Source organism: Ranitomeya imitator, chromosome 6 (assembly GCF_032444005.1).
Source record: "Ranitomeya imitator isolate aRanImi1 chromosome 6, aRanImi1.pri, whole genome shotgun sequence".
Lineage (NCBI taxonomy): Eukaryota > Metazoa > Chordata > Amphibia > Anura > Dendrobatidae > Ranitomeya > Ranitomeya imitator.
Window position 1 is genome coordinate 209,511,943 of NC_091287.1, and position 20,937 is coordinate 209,532,879.

Genomic DNA, 20,937 nt, shown 5'->3' on the forward strand with positions numbered 1-20,937 from the left:
CACTACCATTTGAAAGATAATTTCTTCCATATGTACGAAGTTACTGTAATTGAAAATACAGAAGCACCTATTTACAGTTTAAAGGACTTACTTGATTGTGTTTCACATCTTCACCAGGTGCTCCAAATGAATTCCTATATATAGCAGTGGTGCTTGAAGCTGAAAAAGAAAAAAATAAATATAATAAAAGTAACAAAAGTAAATGAACATTTAAATAAGCAAAAAAAAAAAAATAACATTATCTACATTAGAAATGACCAAATTGATTTGATGCAAATTGTCGACTTTTTAGGAAATCACTGTACACAGGAAATTTGACCCATCTGAGATTCACTTCTCGAAAATCACCCACTGCTATTTTCACAATGCTGGAAATTGCATCAACCAAAAATGGCTCACATGACTTTGAGCGCAATTAGGTGTACTTCTCCATAATGCCTTGCAACTGTCACATCACATGATGAAGCACAGTCAATCAGGAGGGACAGGCATAGCCTGCATAAAAGTAAAAGCAGAGTATGCATCTGTCTTTCTGTATGTTCTCTGTGTATGTATGTGCACTGTGTATACACAAGTCTGTATGTATGTGGAGCACTCCCAAGGGCCGTGGGGTACTCGGTACCGGGCCGGGCAGTGTTCTTAAAGGGAATGTGTCACGGCAGCAGTGACCCGGTCCATGGCCCTGGGCGTCCAATAAAAATGAAAAGGGGAATAGTAGAGGGGATAAATGAAATAGTTTGTGACACCACCTGTTTTACTCGGCAATAAAGGTGTTAGCCGACGCTGCTTTAGAGTCCACTGGGGCTGTTGGTGATGCAGCAGAGTTGGTAAAGCTCTCCACAGATAGAGCTAGACCCCAGGGCAACTGTATGTATAAGTGATGCGATGATGATGGTGGTTGTAGTGCAGGGCAGATGGTGTAGCAAACAAATCTGAGGCCACAGGGACTGTAGTTTCTTGACCTTTAATTATAGGTGCAGTCCAGAGCACAGGTAACAGGTGGTATTGGAGATCTGGGCAGCCTGGAAGCAGTTCAGAATTCCCCTAGCTAGGTGGGGTTGGAAGCCTCCCTACTGCGCTGCTCTCTTGGTTCCTGATGCTTGTAGTTCTCCTCAAGTCCCTCTCTCAGTCTGTTCTTTAAATGGAATACTACTGGCAGGCAGCTTAAGCCTGTTCAAAGTGTCACTGCCTCATGGTGACTCTGGGCTCTTGTATAGGGCTGTGCCTTCAGGTGTCAGTTGTGGCCAGGAGACCTGCAATCTACTGTTCTCCGGATTCAGTTGCTGGGCATGCAGTTCCCACACAACCATAGACTCCGATGTCCGGTCTGTTGCGCTCAGTCCTGGGGTGAGCTCAGTCGCAGCTCCTATCCCCAGCTTCTCCTCACTTTCTTCCTATTCCTTCACTGTCTCACACTGAACTAACTAACCCCTCCTCCAGACCAGAACTTATAGGGAAACTACCCTGTAACCTGGTTTAGAGTTCCCCCTTCTGGTCTGGAGTCAGGAAAGGTGTTGTATGCCAGCTTACCTGCTAAAGAAATCCCTTCTTGCTTCCAGGCATGGCATCACCCCCTGTGAGGGAGGCATTGCCACTGTGGCATCCGGACTCCTGGGGTGACACATTTGTGCTTCTAATCACTGCTCTTATTTTCCTGAGTCATGTGCTTTTTCAAATGCACTGTTATCTTTATATGCAAATAGAACAATGAGAGTAGCAAGAGGAAACTGACCAGTACTGTCACTTGAGGATTGACTGCCCTCCTCCCAGTAACCAGGAAGTAACCAGGAAAGAGCTGCAACGCTCCTCAAGAGACAATTTGTGAATACTTCTTTAAATGTTTTACAGCTTATGGGTATGGGTGACAAATAGCCATTGAAAAAATAAGCTGTCCCTCTGCATAAAGCAACAAATCTCACACTGGCTGACTCTTCTGAGCTAAATCTGGTAATTGTAGTAAGCCAAAATGTCGAGAATATTGTTATTTCAATATGTGTGTAAAAAGTAACACATGCGTGATCCACATTATAAATTTGAATGTATAAAATTAATAATGTAAATAATCTCTGGCAGTAGGCAAACTGGAGCTTGGGTGACACTGAAGTCATAAGTCCTTTTTGAAGAGACTCATTAACTTGTCGTAGGTGCACCTATGACATCGATTATGTCCTCTCCATCATAATTACAGTATATTGGGGAAAACTGACAAAGGTGTAAAATGAGATGGAGGAAGAATAGCAACTTCTAGATAATCAATGCCACCCTATTAGGGACTCTTAAGGACAAAGTTACAAGCAGCAGGATAAGGAAGAGCAGCAACAGGTGGATGTGGAGGGGAACTTTGTGTTACTCCAAGTGCAGTCAGGGATTTAAGCTAGCAGTCAGAGTAAAACTTATAATGTTGACAACTCCTGCTATGATGACTAGAAATTAGCGAACCTTTTAGGGTTCAGTTTGGCTCAACTCGCTGAACGGTTAGATGTTCACCGAACATGTTTGCCGAACAGTTTGAAGAACCTACCCGAACTCTATTAAATTCAATGAGAGGCCAAACAAAATGTATACACCATAACGGGTCATACAAAGCTTCCCAAACAGCTAAAATTAGGGTAAGACACCATGAAAAGTGGCATCAATTGACCCACAATAGAAAATTACAAATGGCACAGTAGCCATCAGCCATGGGCCATGCATGAAGTATCAGGGTCTGAACCAGCATTTACAGCTTTAAATTGAAGTTTCAAAGAGGACCTGGTGGTCAAGGGAGCAGTGTAAAAGCCTTCTTAGCCGGAAGCCCAGATACCTCAAGCAACACCTCCAATTTCTTTTTCCAGCCACAGTCAGATGGCGCAAACATAAGTTTCATACAGTAATATTGGTAAGAAATAATAGGAAAGTAATACAGTTAGTTGACTAATCAATTGACTCATAGTAGAACTTTGTATAATTCACAGAAGCAGTCAGTCATGTGTCATGAATGAGGTCTGGGCCAGAATTTACAGCTTTGAATTGAAGTTTCAGTGAGGACCTGGTGGTTAAAGGAGGGGTTTAAGCATTCTTAGCTGGGAGTCCTGATACCTCATGCAACACCTCCATTTTATTTCTTGTTTTTTCCAGCAACACTCATATGGCAGAAATATCAGTTTCAGACAGTAGTATTGGTACTGTATGGAAGAAAAGTAAGTGCAGCCCCGCCAGTCTTACTTACACAGGCAACCCACCAGATAGAAACCCAACTTCAAGTCTCCACATTTCAAAAAATAGTTGTCACACACCACTAAATTGGCATAATTTCCAGAGAATAGAAATAGTATAATGGGCCTCTGACACCCCTTCCACTACAGGCAACCCACGAAAATCAGACCTGACTTGGAGTCTCCACATTCCAAAAAATTATTGTAACACACCACTAAAGTAGAATCAATTTCCTCAGAGTAGAAATAGTATAATTGGCCTCTTCACCCCTTCCACTACAGGCAACCCATCAGGTGAAGACTCAACTTGGAGTGCAAACATTTAAAAAAAATATTGCCACACCACTAAAGTGGAATTAATTTCCCCAGAGTAGAAATAGTATAATGGGCCTCTGACTCACCTTCCACTACAGGCAACCCACCAGATGGAGACCCAACTTGAAGTCTCCACATTTTAAAACAATTATTGGCACAAATCACTAAATTCGCATCAATTTCCACAGAGTAGAAATAGCATAATAAGCCTGTGACAATCCTTACACTACTCGCAACCCAACAGTTGGAGATGGACTTCTGACACATTTTCCACTACAACCATCCAGAGACAAAACTTAGAGTGAAAACATTTCCAAAAATTATTGTCACACACCACTAAAGTGGCATCCATTTCCCCAAAGTAGAAATAGTATCATGGGCCGCTAACAGCCCTTTCACTACAGGCAACTCACCAGATGGAGACCCAACTTGAAGTCTCCACATTTTAAAACAATTATTGGCACAAATCACTAAATTCGCATCAATTTCCACAGAGTAGAAATAGCATAATAAGCCTGTGACAATCCTTACACTACTCGCAACCCAACAGTTGGAGATGGACTTCTGACACATTTTCCACTACAACCATCCAGAGACAAAACTTAGAGTGAAAACATTTCCAAAAATTATTGTCACACACCACTAAAGTGGCATCCATTTCCCCAAAGTAGAAATAGTATCATGGGCCGCTAACAGCCCTTTCACTACAGGCAACTCACCAGATGGAGACCCAACTTGAAGTCTACCCATTTAAAAAAATATAGTCACAAATCACTTAAGTGGCATATAACCCCAGACTCATATTGAACAGGTACATCTGTGAGTTCCCCTTCTGTGTTCATTTTTTGTTCCCTTTTTTCACATTTATTGTATTATGGTTTTAATTTGTTTTTTATTATTTGACCTAGAATTATTGTATGATTTGGATCTTCGGTTCCTAAAATTCCTATCATGGTCACCAGTTTAACAACACCTTCTACCATCTACTACTGTTAGGGCTAGCGGAACGCACCAAATAATAAGACAGATAGAGTATGGTGCGTTCGCAGCCCGGGGTCCACCGTGCAGAGATGGAACCTGCTGCCAAGTAATGACGGACTATATGGCGGTACTCATAAGTATACACACGTGGGTTAAACTTCACCCAGCATGAAGGAAGCGATCCTGTTGCGTCACAGGACCGCGGTACCGCACATAGAGCGCGAGCAAGTAGTCAGCGAACTCAACCCCAACTAGGATTGAAGTCCGATTAGACCCTTGCTGGCACAACACCGCAACTGGGTGTGTAAGGAAACCAAATAACAATATTAAGGCACAAGAGTGCATGCGGTGCCGCACTGACGAACGCCACTAACCACCCAGACTTGGGTAAGGAAAGCACAGAGGAAGTGCACGGCGCCGTACTGGCGGTCACAGCAACTGGACGCTGTAATGTGTGATTCGTGCTGTAGGATAAGCCGGGCGCTAGATAGCAACCATACACCTTCCGCGAACAGACATTCAATAGGGTAGGGGTATCCAAGGACGACTTGCACTCACAACATACACACATTAACAATTGTACACTAGCGCATGGCCGTGCGGTCATGCGCAGTTTATATAGTTGCAGCACAGGAAGTGGCCACAGAAACTTTGCCCTTCCAAGACCTGCCAAGAGGACCAATGGAATGTGCTGCAGAGCCTGAGCACATGACCCTCGATCTCCAACGGGAGATCTTGCCCTGGGCATGCTCAGTGTGTGCAGACAAGGACTTAGTCCCAGAGAAGTCCGCTCGCTGCTGACCAGCACTGGTTTTAATGGCAGAAGATGAAGAAGCAGCAGTAACTCTCTGTACAGAGTGAGACTGAGCAAGACGCTGGGACCGACGTCCATGCTGAGCAGACTCCACTGCGGCTGGATAAGCATGGGAGACCGCAGCGGAGATGGCTCGAGATTCCCCCTGTGCAGAAGCAGGAACTCGAGACCTAACAACTACTACTGTTAAAGAAGAAAACTATTTCTGTTTATTATTTTTTGTTTATTATTATTTTTTGTTTACTATTCTGTGGTTTATGTATGTATCCACTGTTGTAATTTTATGTGTTTTTGTTGTTAATATTTCATATATGTGCGGGCTAATCTAGTTATAACTCTAGGGCTTTTGCATGCATGCATTTCTGTTACTGTGTGTTTTCTGCTGTCACCATACCATACATGAGAGGGTTAATCTATTCAGTGGCAGCTGGAGCTGTGGTGCGCGTGCGTCCGCTCTCTTCCTTCCCTGAGCCTCCTGTGCTCGGCCGCTCGGCGTCTGTGGCTGGCAACCAGGTTGTCATGGCAATCGCTGTGCTCCTGCTCGCTCTGCTTCAGACACTGGCCGGGTTGGGTGGTGGCGGGGTCGGCAGCCGCGGGCGCATGCGCCATACACACATGGCTCCTCACAGCAGCCTGATTACCTGAACATCAGGTGACCAGGGATTTTTGGTACAAAAGGTCGCAATTGGGCATTAAGGAACACCTCCTTTTTGAAGAAGTGATCACAGGAATAGCGAAACGCGCATCGGGGGTCTGCGCTCAATTCAGGGACACCGAGTACCCGGTAAGATGGCTATGAGTGTTATCCGCATTGGGAGTACTTTTTTTATGCCACTTGGTGTTATATGTAGGTCTCCCTGAGGTACCTTTCTTAGTACTGTTCCCCTTTGGTGGGCCGCCGTATTGCTATAGCCATATTTTTAACTAGCCAATATAGGCAGCACTTGTATAGATATAGTAGGCAGTATTGTTATTTTTTGCGGTTTGAGTCCCCTTGTGGGGGTACTTTGGAAGCTCATAAGCCCTGACATTTTGTATTAATGTATGCAAATTATCTTATGCCATAGTAACTGTCTGCTGGCTAAAAACAGGGGTAGTGGGTTGATCTCATGGTGTCTTTAGTTATTGACTTTTAAGTGTGTTACTATTTTCATGTTATCTCTTAATAAAATTTGTACATTTTAAAGTAAAACGCTCCTATTGTCCTCCTATTTTTGATATAATCATTTTCCACAGAGTAGAAACAGTATAATACGCCTTTGACACACCTTACACTGCACGCAACCCACCAGATGGAGACCCAACTTTGAGTTTCCACATTTCAAAAAATTGATTGTAACATCAGCAGCAGTAGCCACAGCTGGCACTGAAGCCACGACAAAGGTGTCACAGACTGCAATAACACAAGATCAATGCATGACACTAAAACAACACCATTATCTAGTCTGCCAAATCTGCGACTAGGATGAAAAAGTCATTGGAGATCTATAACTTGTTCATTTTGATGAAAGTTAGGTGGTTTACACTTCAGCGGACAGCCAAGTGCACTTATCCATCAGTACACCACCAGCAGCGCTGAAGACACGTTCTGAGAGAACCCTGGTTGCCGGGTGTGAAAAAGCCTTCAAGGCATGACAGGCGAGGTCAGGCTACTCTTCCATTTTTGAATACCAAAATGCAAAAGGGTCCAAAACCCTCCTGATAGCGCTGATGTTGAGCTTCAGATACTCCTGCACTATCCTTTGCAGTCATTCAAAATGTGTCAGACTAGTACTCTGTTCTGCTGATGCACAGCTGTTCTGCTGATGCCTTGACATTGCTGGGGTTGGACGTTTAGAACTGCGATGCACACTGTGTGCCTCACTGTTATTTTGGGGAAAACCACATTTAAGATTGCCTATAAATATGTTTCCATACTCCAGCATGCGCGCCTCCCTTTCCGGGGAGGGGGAAGCATCTGGCAAAATTTATTCTTGCACTGTGGATCTAACAGAGTTGCAACCCAATAGTTAGCACTATTTCTAACCCTAAAAATACGGGTATCATGTTGAAGATAGTGCAGCAAGAAGGCACTCATGTATTGGGCACTTCCATGTGGTCTAAGTCCATGATGTGTTGCTGACGGTTTAAAATTAAAGCTTGATTCTTCCATCCCCTCCCGCCAACCACGGACAACAGAGAGGGGATCATTATCCTCTTCATCTCTTGACTGTTGCACACCCATCACCTCTTCCTACTCGCCCTCCTCCATTTGTTACTCAGCTCCTGCACCTTCACTAACAGTTTATAAAGAGAAAGAGAGGGATGGATCCAGCATTTTAAATACAATTCCAAATTTTTTTTACAATTGATTAAAACATGATTCTAGGGAAAAGTTCACATTCTATAATGGATGAATATAGCGTCCGAGAAGAAAGTCTCAAGAGAAATTCAATGTCCTGGTTGAAGCGTATCGAAGTGATACTTCACTAACAGTTTGTCTGGTACCCTAAGCCCAGGGCCGGCTCCAGGTTTTCGAGGGCCCCGGGCGAAAGAGTCTCAGTGGCCCCCCCTTTAACACATACCCCGATTTATGATGCACAGAGACGGCAGAGAAATGTATAGTACAATGCCAGATTTCACTTCTTACATGAGTGACAGCTATTGTAAATTCTGCAGTGTATATATACAGGAGGAAAGGTGCTGTGCAGTGTATATATACAGGAGGAAAGGTGCTGTGCAGTGTATATATACAGGAGAGGTGCTTTTCTGTTTTGAGTTTTTCTATGAAACAAAGACTTTTCTACATAAACAACGTTGTTTGGTTTTGCGGCCCCAACAGATCTGTGCTACAAAGTAACAGGCGGCTCGGGCATTAATGAGGGACCTGATGCTGAATCCTTTCCACAAACCCTAATGACCCAATTAGTGCCCTGTCATTAGAAGCTCATTAAACGCCTCCCTGTCCCGGGCAGTCATGTACAGTATGGGGGGATCCTGCAGCCCACCCCCTGACTGCTCCATACCATACACTGCCCTCTGTCGCGCTCACTATTACCCTGTGCATTTCTCCGTCATCGTTACCCCATGTTACACTTGTCACCCCCCACTACAGAGTAGCAGGGCAGCCAATGTCACCCCCTCCCGGACCCTAATGGCAGCAGGAAATGTCTGCTCCTCTATTGGGTTGGAACCTGATTTAATCAAGGAATAATGTGGATTTGTTGCCGGTGGCTGCAGGGGAAGGGTTAAGTGATGCCATGTCCTTGGTGGGAGCAGTGGCAGCTGCTGGGACCTGGACAGAGACAACCAATGTTGCTGTGACTGCACAGTGTGATGTGGAGGAGAGAAGCTGAGACGCAGAAATCACCCACATGCCAGCACTGGGCAGAGTCCCTCCAGTCACCAGCCTGGGGCCGCAGGGCCCCAACATACAGCCCACAGCTCAGTTTTATCCATGGCAGCAGCTCCCCTTCCTCCTGGCATCTGGTTAACCCCATTTATGCGGGTCGGATTGTTATCTTTAAGGTTTAGCAATAACCTTCATACAGATGGGAAGGGGATAAGCTTCTTCCTATCCCACTGGTGCAGGTTTGGTGCAGCATGCATGTATTCTGGGAGAGCTGGGTGGCTACAGGCTGCACCCCACCAGCTGCTCCTCCAGACATCACCCACATTTTTAGGCAGCGGAGACAGACAGCAGCAGACTGAGCCACAACTTCAACCACTGCTGGATACCATAACACTCACTCAGGCACTGGTAGGATGGAGCTCCTCGGAATCTGCCTGATAAGTTCAGCTCAGCACTGTCTGCAGCCACCCAGGGGGAGAGCAGAGAACGTGCTCTCTCCGCCCACAAACAGTCACACTGGCTGCCTTCTCTTAACCCCTATGTGTGCCTGCCTGGCTGCACTGACTGAGTGAGAAGATGCTTGTGTCAGAGCTGGCACATAGGGGTTAAGAGAACGCAGCCAGCAGTGACATTGTGGGCGGAGAGAGCATGTTATCTCCTACTCTGCTCTCCCAGCTGTAAGTGGGCCCCCCTCTCTCCCCAGGGCCCAGGCATTTGCCCGGAGTGCCGGGTGCTGACGCCGGCCCTGCCTAAGCCCCCTCGATATCTGTAAGCCACCCTCCCATGGCACCTGCCTGTGTGACAACAGACTGGAAATTTGAGATATTATCCCTTCTACATCCTCCACTGCTTACACCTCTTCCTCTGTGACCACCACCTCCTCACGCTGAATATAAAAAGTGTGCTCCAGCATGTCGATGACTGGAATAGTGATGCTGATAATGGCATCGTCAGTGCTAACCATCTTAGTAGCCATTTCAAAACTGTGCAGAAGGGTGCAGAGGTCCTTCATCTGTGCCCACTCCGCAATCATCGTTTGCCCCACATCAGTACTGCATTTGCCCAGGCTATGCAAAAGGATATACTGCACCAGGGCTTGTCGCTGCTGCCTCAGTCGGTGCAACATACAGTTAAGTCCGTATATATTTGGACAGAGACAAAGTTTTTCTAATTTTGTTTATAGACATTACCACAATGAATTTTAAACAAAACAATTCAGATGCAGTTGAAGTTCAGAATTTCAGCTTTCGTTTGAGGGTACCCACATTAAAATTCGATGAAGGGTTTGGGAGTTTCAGCTCCTTAGCATGTGCCACCCTGTTTTAAAGGGATCAAAAGTAATTGGACAGTTGACTCCAAGGCTATTTCATGGACAGGTGTAGGCAATCCCTTCCTTATGTCATTCTCAATTAAGCAGATAAAAGGCCTGGAGTTGATTTGAGGTGTGGTGCTTGCATTTGGAAGGTTTTGCTGTGAAGTAAACATGCTGTCAAAGGAGCTCTCCATACAGGTGAAACAAGCCATCCTTAAGCTGCGAAAACAGAAAAAACCCATCCGAGCAATTGCTACAATATTAGGTATGGCAAAATCTACAATTTGGTACATCCTGAGAAAGAAGAAAGCAATGGTGAACTCATCAATGCAAAAAGACCTGGGCGCCCATGCAAGACACTAGTGGTGGATGATCGCAGAATAATCTCCATGGTGTAGAAAAACCCCTTCACAACAGCCAACCAAGTGAACAACACTCTCCAGGAGGTCGGCGTATCAATATCCGAATCTACCATAAAGCGAAGACTGCATGAAAGTAAATACAAAGGGTTCACTGCACGGTGCAAGCCACTCATAAGCATCAAGCTAAAAAAACATCTAAAAAAGCCAGCACAGTTCTGGAAGAACATTCTTTGGACAGATGAAACCAAGATCAACCTCTACCAGAATTATGGAAAGAGAAAAGTATGGTGAAGGCGTGGTACAGCTCATGATCCAAAGCATACCACATCATCTGTTAAACACTGCGGAGGGAGTGTGATAGCTTGGGCATGCATGGCTGCCAGTGGCACTGGGTCACCAGTATTTAATAATGATGTGACACAGGACAGAAGCAGCCGAATGAATTCTGAAGTATTCAGATACATACTGTGTGCTCACATCCAGCCAAATGCAACCAAACTGATTGGGTTGGGTCATTGTCCATCTGTAGTATGAAAATACTACAGATGGACAATGACCCAACCCAGGAGTTTATTAAAGCAAAGAAGTGGAATATTATTTAAAGGCCAAGTCAGTCACCTGATCTCAACCCAATTGAGCATGCATTTCACTTGTTAAAGACTAAACTTCAGACAGAAAGGCCCACAAACAAGCAGCAACTGAAAACCACCGCAGTGAAGGCTTGGCAGAGCATCAAAAAGGAGGAAACACAGCGTCTGGTGATGTCCATGAGTTCAAGACTTCAGGAAGTCATTGCCAACAAAGGGTTTTCAACCAAGTACTAGAAATGAATATTTTATTTAAAATTATTTAATTTGTCCAATTACTTTTGGTCCCTTTAAAAACAGGTTGGCACATGTTAAGGAGCTGAAACTCCTAAACTCTTCATCCAATTTTAATGTGGATACCCTCAAATGAAAGCTGAAAGTCTGAACTTCAACTGCATCTGAATTGTTTTGTTTAAAATTCATTGTGGTAATGTCAATAACCAATATTAGAAAAATGTTGTCTCTGTCCAAATATATATGGACTTAACTGTATGCAGAGTGGAATTCCACCGCATCAGAACATTGCAAATCAAACGGTTAACCGTTAACCTGCAGGATACGATCATAGGAATTGAGCACACAGTGACCATGCTCTCTGCAGTAGCACATACAGGACGTGAGGTTGTGTGAGATTCCTCCGGCATAGGGTAGCCACCAGGTTTGCATCATTATAGCACATGGCCTTCCTTGGCTCCAGGTTCAGTGGAGACAGCCATTGCTCTAACTTGGTCTGGATAGCGGTCAAGAACTCTTGAGCTGTGTGACTGCTATCTCCAAGGCATATTAGTTTTAACACTTTGTTAGGGGTCGAGTTCCTGCCTCTGCACAGGGGGAATCTCGGGCCATCTCTGCTGCGGTCTCCCATTCTTCTCCTGCCGCAGCAGAGCCTGCTCAGCGGAGACGTCGATCCCAGCGTCTCGCTCAGTCTGACTCTGTGATAAGAGTTACTGCTGCATTTCCTGCTTCTGCCTTTGAAGTCAGTGCTGGGCAGCGGCGAGCGGACGCTTCTGGGGCTACGTCCTGCTTTTCACATTCTGAGCATGCCCAGAGTAAGATCTCTCAGTGGAGATCGAGGGTCACATGATCAGACACTGCAGCTAAGGTCCTTGGAGATGCTAGGACTAAATCCTGCTTTGCACTCTGAGCATGCCCAGGCCAAGATCTTTCTGTCGAGATCTGGGGTCACATGCTCAGGTACTGCAGCTCTCCATTGGTCCTTCTTTCTAAGGTCCTAAACGTGCTGCAGCTATTTAAGGCTCGCATGAGCGCACGGCCATGCGCTAGTGTCAATTCATATATGTGCTTTGCGCCAATGTGGTTATGTATGAGTGTGTTCAGGGACCCGGCTGAAATAAGCCCCTAGAATACCGGCACCTCCGGTGAGGAGATTGTATGTGTGTGTTCAGGGACCCGGCTGAAATAAGCCCCTAGAATACCGGCTTCTCCGGTGAGGAGATTGCATGTTGCATAACCACTGACTGCTATCAGCTTAGCAGTAAGCTTGTGCTCCTGTGAGGCTAAGAGGGCGCAGTGATTCCCTTTTACGACTACTCTGTGGAGTAACAGAGCTAGCCTATACCACCTAACAGTGCCGCCATTCGCTAGTAGCAGGTTCCTCCTGCACGGTGGACCCCGAGCTGCGAACGCACCTTTCATAATAAACATCTCTATTTTCTCGGTGCGTTCCGCTAGCCCTAACAGTACACTAGCGCCAGGGTCTGGCTCGTAAATGGCGGACGATCAGCGTTTACAGCCGTACATCCAGCAGCTGGAGGGTAGGTTGGCGACTCTTGAGCGCACAACCTCAGCTGTGGATGTTACCGCCGTCGCTGTTCAGGCTGCAAGTGTAACTGCAGCCAGTTTGTCCTCTGCCACCCCTGCTCCAACTTTATCCCGTCTCCCGCTTCCAGACAAGTTTGCTGGTGACAGTAAGCAATGTCGGGGATTCGTGAGTCAGTGCTCCATACATCTTGAGCTTCTGGCTGCACGTTTTCCTACGGAACCAGCGAAAGTGGGATTTATTTTATCCCTTTTGTCGGGCAGGGCGTTGGAGTGGGCAACGCCGCTATGGGAGCGCAATGATCGTGTGGTGCAGAGTGCTTATCTCTTCCTGGACGCTCTGAAACAGGTCTTTTTGGGACCTCGCGTCACCCACGATACCGCGCTCCAATTGTTGGCAACAACCCAGGGTTCGTCCATGGTCAGCCAGTTCGCCGTCCAATTCCGGACTCTGGTTTCGGAGCTGGGGTGGCCGGATAAAGTCCTTATTCCGGTATTCTGGAGAGGACTGGCAGACCATGTGAAGGACGCCTTGGCTACCAGGGAGATTTCCGCCTCACTGGAGGAGCTTATTTCTATATCTACCCGCATCGACATCCGTTTTAACGAGCGGAGGTTGGAGCGGGCCCAGTGTAGGCAGAGGTGTCGGCTGGCTCCCACCTTTGCCAGACCTCTAGAATCTTCCGTTCAGGCGTCCGACTCCCATGAGGCCATGGAGGTTTCTCGAGCGGGAACTAAGTCTCGGACCACTCGAGTACCCGTGGTTTGCAGAAATTGCCAACAAGAGGGACATTATGCCAATAAATGTCCACGGCGGTTGGGTAAACAATTGCGTCTAGTAACTATTGGAGGAGGTTCTCTAGACACAGTGGCATTTTCCTCCAAGCTGTCCTTCAAAGGGGACAATCATATTAGGCTCTTACTCTCTAACAGTCGAGCTTTGTGTGGACTCCGGAGCAGAGCGGAATTTCATGTCCTTGGCTTTTGCTCTGCGCCATGCAATACCTCTGGTGATGCTCGCCAAACCGGTGACTGTTAGAGTAGTGAACGGGTCAACACTTCCATCTCAGATCACACACCAGACTGTCCCTTTCACGTTAGCTATGTCCCCATCCCACCAGGAGATAATTTCCCTTCTTGTCCTTCCCGAGGGAATGGATGATATTCTGCTGGGAATACCCTGGCTCCGTTTCCACTCCCCACATATTGAATGGTCCTCTGGGAGGATATTGGGTTGGAGTGAATCCTGTAAGGGCAGATGTGTGAAAGAGTGCATTCAGGTTTCCACCACTGAGATACCCGCAAATCTCTCTTCTCTTCCCAAATACTATTGGTCCTATGCAGACGTCTTCTCCAAAAAGGCTGCGGAGACCCTTCCGCCTCACCGCCCCTATGACTGTCCTATAGATCTCTTGCCTGGAGCAGAACCTCCTCGGGGACGTGTCTATCCCCTCTCTCTTCCGGAAACGGAGGCCATGTCCCAATACATCCAGGAGAATTTGGCAAGAGGGTTCATTAGGAAGTCAGTGTCACCAGCAGGGGCAGGATTCTTCTTCGTGCAGAAGAAGAACAGAGAATTACGCCCTTGCATAGATTACAGGGGTCTTAACGCCATCACCATTTAAGAATAAGTACCCGCTGCCCCTGATTTCTGAGCTTTTTGATAGGCTAAGGGGAGCTAAGGTATTTACCAAATTAGATCTGCAGGGTGCTTATAACCTGATTCGCATCCGTGAGGGAGACTAATGGAAGAAGGCATTTAATACCAGGGATGGGCACTATGAATACCTAGTGATGCCATTTGGGCTCTGTAATGCCCCAGCTGTTTTCCAAGACTTTGTCAACGACATCTTCCGGGATATGCTTTCCACCTCGGTCGTAGTCTATCTAAATGATATTCTCATGTTTTCTCCAGATATTGACTCCCACCAGAGATATGTTGGCAGAGTCTTCAACCTCTTACGGGCAAATTCTCTCTATGCAAAGTTGGAGAAGTGTATGTTTGAGCAGGAGTCTTTACCTTTCCTGGGCTATATCATCTTCGCCCAGGGATTGGCTATGGATCCTGCCAAGCTACAGGCTGTGATGGACTGGCAAGAACCCCATTCTCTTAAAGCGGTGCAGCGCTTTATGGGGTTCATTAATTATTACCGCCAGTTCATTCCCCACTTCTCAACTTTGGTAGCTCCCTTGGTAGCCCTCACCAAGAAGGGAGCAAATCCCAAATTGTGGTCTGAAGAGGTCTCCAGGGCCTTTTCTTCTATTAAGTCCCGTTTTGCTAGCGCTCCCTGTTATGAATAGGTAATTCAGAACCATAATGGACCTTGAAGTTCAGAGCACACAAGTGACCTGACAAAAACCACAAAACACAGGACGAGCTCTGAGACGTGGGAACTCTGCTGACCGCAATCCCTAAACCTATCAAACCACACTAGAGGTAGCCGTGGATTGCGCCTAACGCTCCCTATGCAAATCGGCACAGCCTGAGAAACTAGCTAGCCTGAAGATAGAAAAATAAGCCTACCTTGCCTCAGAGAAATTCCCAAAAGGAAAAGGCAGCCCCCCACATATAATGACTGTGAGTTAAGATGAAAATACAAACACAGAGATGAAATAGATTTAGCAAAGTGAGGCCCGACTTACTGAATAGACCGAGGATAGGAAAGATAGCTTTGCGGTCAACACAAAAACCTACAAACAACCACGCAGAGGGGCAAAAAGACCCTCCGCACCGACTAACGGTACGGAGGTGCTCCCTCTGCGTCTCAGAGCTTCCAGCAAGCAAGCAAAACCAAAAAAAGCAAGCTGGACAGAAAATATAGCAACAAAGTAACACAAGCAGAACTTAGCTTATGCTGAGCAGACAGGCCACAGGAACAATCCAGGAGGAAGCAAGACCAATACTAGAACATTGACTGGAGGCCAGGATCAAAGCACTAGGTGGAGTTAAATAGAGCAGCACCTAATGACTTAACCTCATCACCTGAGGAAGGAAACTCAGAAGCCGCAGTACCACTTGTGACCACAGGAGGGAGCTTGATCACAGAATTCACAACAGTACCCCCCCCTTGAGGAGGGGTCACCGAACCCTCACCAGAGCCCCCAGGCCGACCAGGATGAGCCATATGAAAGACACGAACAAGATCGGCAGCATGGACATCAGAGGCAAAGACCCAGGAATTATCTTCCTGACCATAACCCTTCCACTTAACCAGATACTGGAGTTTCCGTCTCGAAACACGAGAATCCAAAATCTTCTCCACTATATACTCCAACTCCCCCTCCACCAAAACCGGGGCAGGGGGATCAACAGATGGAACCACAGGCGCCACGTATCTCCGCAACAATGACCTATGGAATACGTTATGGATGGAAAAAGAATCTGGAAGGGTCAAACGAAAAGACACAGGATTAAGAACCTCAGAAATCCTATACGGACCAATGAAACGAGGCTTAAACTTAGGAGAGGAAACCTTCATAGGAATATAACGAGATGACAACCAAACCAAATCCCCAACACGAAGTCGGGGACCCACACAGCGTCTGCGATTAGCGAAACGTTGAGCCTTCTCCTGAGACAAGGTCAAATTGTCCACTACATGAGTCCAAATCCGCTGCAACCTGTCCACCACAGTATCCACACCAGGACAGTCCGAAGACTCAACCTGCCCTGAAGAGAAACGAGGATGGAACCCAAAATTGCAGAAAAACGGTGAAATCAAGGTAGCCGAGCTGGCCCGATTATTAAGAGCGAACTCAGCCAACGGCAAAAAGGACACCCAATCATCCTGATCAGCAGAAACAAAACATCTCAGATATGTTTCCAAGGTCTGATTGGTTCGTTCAGTCTGGCCATTTGTCTGAGGATGGAAAGCCGAGGAAAAAGACAAATCAATGCCCATCCTAGCACAAAAGGCTCGCCAAAACCTTGAAACAAACTGGGAACCTCTGTCAGAAACGATGTTCTCTGGAATGCCATGTAAACGAACCACATGCTGGAAGAACAATGGCACCAAATCAGAGGAGGAAGGTAATTTAGACAAGGGTACCAAATGGATCATCTTAGAGAAGCGATCACAAACTACCCAAATGACCGACATTTTTTGAGAGACGGGGAGATCCGAAATAAAATCCATAGACATATGTGTCCAAGGCCTCTTCAGGATCGGCAAGGGCAAAAGCAACCCACTGGCACGAGAACAGCAGGGCTTAGCCCGAGCACAAATCCCACAGGACTGCACAAAAGAACGCACATCCCGCGACAGAGACGGCCACCAAAAGGATCTAGCCACCAAATCTCTGGTACCAAAGATTCCAGGATGACCAGCCAACACCGAACAATGAACCTCAGAGATAACTTTATTCGTCCACCTATCAGGGACAAACAGTTTCTCTACTGGGCAACGATCAGGTTTATTAGCCTGAAATTTTTGCAGCACCCGCCGCAAATCAGGGGAGATGGCAGACACAATTACTCCCTCTTTGAGAATACCCGCCGGCTCAGGCAAACCCGGAGAGTCGGGCACAAAACTCCTAGACAGGGCATCCGCCTTCACATTTTTAGAGCCTGGAAGGTACGAAACCACAAAGTCAAAACGGGAGAAAAACAGCGACCAACGAGCCTGTCTATGATTCAACCGTTTGGCAGACTCGAGATAAGTCAAGTTCTTGTGATCAGTCAAGACCACCACGCGATGCTTAGCTCCTTCAAGCCAATGACGCCACTCCTCGAATGCCCACTTCATGGCCAGCAACTCTCGATTGCCAACATCATAATTTCACTCAGCAGGCGAAAACTTCCTGGAAAAGAAGGCGCATGGCTTCATCACCGAGCAATCAGCACCTCTTTGCGACAAAACAGCCCCCGCTCCAATTTCAGAAGCATCAACCTCAACCTGGAACGGAAGCAAAACATCTGGTTGGCACAACACAGGGGCAGAAGAAAAACGACGCTTAAACTCTTGAAAAGCTTCCACAGCAGCAGAAGACCAATTGACCACATCAGCACCCTTCTTGGTCAAATCGGTCAATGGTTTAGCAATACTAGAAAAATTACAGATGAAGCGACGATAAAAATTAGCAAAGCCAAGGAACTTTTGCAGACTCTTCAGAGATGTCGGCTGAGTCCAATCATAAATGGCCTGGACCTTAACAGGGTCCATCTCGATGGTAGAAGGGGAAAAGATGAACCCCAAAAATGAAACCTTCTGAACACCAAAGAGACACTTTGATCCCTTCACAAACAAAGAATTAGCACGCAGGACCTGGAACACCATTCTGACCTGCTTCATATGAGACTCCCAATCATCCGAGAAGACCAAAATATCATCCAAGTATACAATCAGGAATTTATCCAGGTACTCTCGGAAGATGTCATGCATAAAGGACTGAAATACTGATGGAGCATTGGCAAGTCCGAATGGCATAACTAGGTACTCAAAATGGCCCTCAGGCGTATTAAATGCAGTTTTCCATTCATCGACCCGTTTAATACGCACAAGATTATATGCACCACGAAGATCTATCTTGGTGAACCAACTAGCCCCCTTAATCCGAGCAAACAAATCAGATAGCAGCGGCAAGGGGTACTGAAATTTGACCGTGATTTTATTTAGAAGGCGGTAATCAATACAAGGTCTCAGCGAACCATCCTTCTTGGCCACAAAAAAGAACCCTGCTCCCAATGGCGATTGTTGTGAATTCTGTGGCTGAGTTCACTTCTGTGGTCACAAGTGGTATTGCAGTCTCTGGGCTTCCTCCCTCAGGTGTTTTGGTGAGCTCGTTGGCTGCCTTGCTATTAAGCTCCACCTGAGTCTGTCTTCCTTGCTCCTTGTCAATGTTCCAGTGTTGGATCTGAGCTACTGCATCTTTCCTTGGGCCTGCTGCTCTGCTAGATAAGTGCTTCTAGTTTGTTTTCTGTTTTTTCTGTCCAGCTTGTTATTATCTTTTGCTGGAAGCTCTGAGAAGCAAAGGGGTGCACCGCCGTGCTGTTAGTTCGGCACGGTGGGTCTTTTTGCCCCTTTGCGTGGTTTTCGTTTTAGGGTTTTTTGTAGACTGCATAGTTCTCTTTGCTATCCTCGCTCTGTCTAGAATATCGGGCCTCACTTTGCTGAATCTATTTCATTCCTACGTTTGTCTTTTCATCTTGCTAACAGTCATTATATGTGGGGGGCTGCCTATTCCTTTGGGGTATTTCTCTGAGGTAAGTCAGGCTTGTATTTCTATCTTCAGGCTAGTCAGCTCCTCAGGCAGTGCCGAGTTGCATAGGTAGTGGATAGGCGCAATCCACTGCTGCTTCCAGTTGTGTGAGGATAGATCAGGTACTGCAGTCTACAGAGATTCCACGTCTCAGAGCTCGTCCTATTGTTTTGGGTTATTGCCAGATCTCTGTATGTGCGCTGATTACTGCACGCTGTGTGGCCTGATTGCCAGCCATAACAGTACAAGGAGCCATTCAATGATTTCCAATAGAGGGAAAAAAGAAATCCTGACATCATTTTTTTTTCTTAGCTCTGTCTTCAGTCTTTTTTTTCCCCTAGACATTAGAGTGCTTCAGGACACAGCTGTGGACATGGATATTCAGGCTCTGTGCTCCTCAATGGATAATCTCGTTGTAAATGTACAAAAGATTCAAGATACTATTGATCAGAAATCGATGCTAGAACCAAGAATTCCGATTCCTGATTTGTTTTTTGGTGACAGAACTAAGTTCCTGAGCTTCAGAAATAATTGTAAGCTATTTTTGGCCTTGAAACCTCATTCTTCTGGTAATCCTATTCAACAGGTTTTGATTATTATTTCTTTTTTGCGCGGCGACCCACAGGACTGGGCGTTTTCTCTTGCACCAGGAGATTCTGCATTGAGTAATGTTGATGCATTTTTCCAGGCGCTGGGATTGCTTTACGATGAGCCTAATTCAGTGGATCAAGCTGAGAAAAATCTGCTGGCTTTATGCCAGGGTCAGGATGATGTAGAAGTATATTGTCAGAAATTTAGAAAATGGTCAGTACTCACTCTGTGGAATGAATCTGCACTAGCGGCTTTGTTCAGAAAGGGTCTCTCTGAAGCTCTTAAGGATGTAATGGTGGGATTTCCTATGCCTGCTGGTTTGAATGAGTCTATGTCCTTGGCCATTCAGATCGGTCGTCGCTTGCGCGAGCGTAAATCTGTGCACCATCTGGCGGTATTGTCTGAGAGTAAACCTGAGCCTATGCAGTGCGACAGGACTATGACTAAAGTAGAACGGCACGAACACAGACGTCTGAACAGACTGTGTTTCTATTGTGGTGATTCTACTCATGCTATTTCTAATTGTCCTAAACGCACTAGGCGGTTCGATAGCTCTGCCGTTATTGGTACTGTACAGTCCAAATTCCTTTTGTCCATTACCTTAATGTGCTCTTTGTCATCATATTCTGTCATGGCGTTTGTGGATTCAGGCGCTGCCCTGAATCTGATGGATTTGGATTATGCTAAACGTTGTGGATTTTTCTTGGAGCCTTTGCGGTGTCCTATTCCGTTGAGAGGAATTGATGCTACACCTCTGGCCAAGAATAAGCCTCAGTACTGGGCCCAGCTGACCATGTGCATGGCTCCTGCACATCAGGAAGTTATTCGCTTTTTGGTACTGCATAATTTGCATGATGTGGTCGTGTTGGGGTTGCCATGGCTACAAACCCATAATCCAGTATTGGATTGGAACTCTATGTCGGTAACCAGCTGGGGTTGTCAGGGAGTACATGGTGATGTTCCATTTTTGTCTATTTCGTCATCCATTCCTTCTGACATCCCAGAGTTCTTGTCGGACTTTCAGGATGTATTTGAAGAGTCCAAGTCTGATGCCCTTCCTCCGCATAGGAATTGTGATTGTGCTATCGATTTGATTCCTGGTAGTAAATTCCCTAAGGGTCGTTTATTTAATTTGTCCGTACCTGAACACACCGCTATGCGCAGTTATGTGAAGGAGTCCCTGGAGAAGGGACATATTCGCCCATCGTCGTCACCATTGGGAGCAGGGTTCTTTTTTGTAGCCAAGAAGGATGGTTCGCTAAGACCGTGTATTGATTACCGCCTTCTTAATAAGATCACTGTTAAGTTTCAGTATCCCTTGCCATTGATTTCTGACTTGTTTGCTCGGATTAAGGGGGCTAGTTGGTTTACTAAGATTGATCTTCGTGGTGCGTATAATCTGGTGAGAATCAGGCAGGGAGATGAATGGAAAACGGCATTTAATACGCCCGAGGGTCATTTTGAGTATCTGGT

The 20,937-nt window shown here is 46.2% G+C and overlaps 1 protein-coding gene across 4 annotated transcripts in view; it reads right to left on the minus strand.

Moving 5' to 3' along the window:
* The window catches only part of CTNND2 (catenin delta 2), a 2,169,946-nt gene that overhangs the window by 95,281 nt on the left and 2,053,728 nt on the right, over positions 1-20,937 (minus strand). For all 4 annotated transcript variants that reach the window (XM_069730454.1, XM_069730453.1, XM_069730452.1 and 1 more), the window contains one exon: positions 92-159. In XM_069730454.1, coding sequence (XP_069586555.1) covers positions 92-159 — 68 coding nt within the window. The remainder of the gene's footprint in view (positions 1-91; positions 160-20,937) is intronic.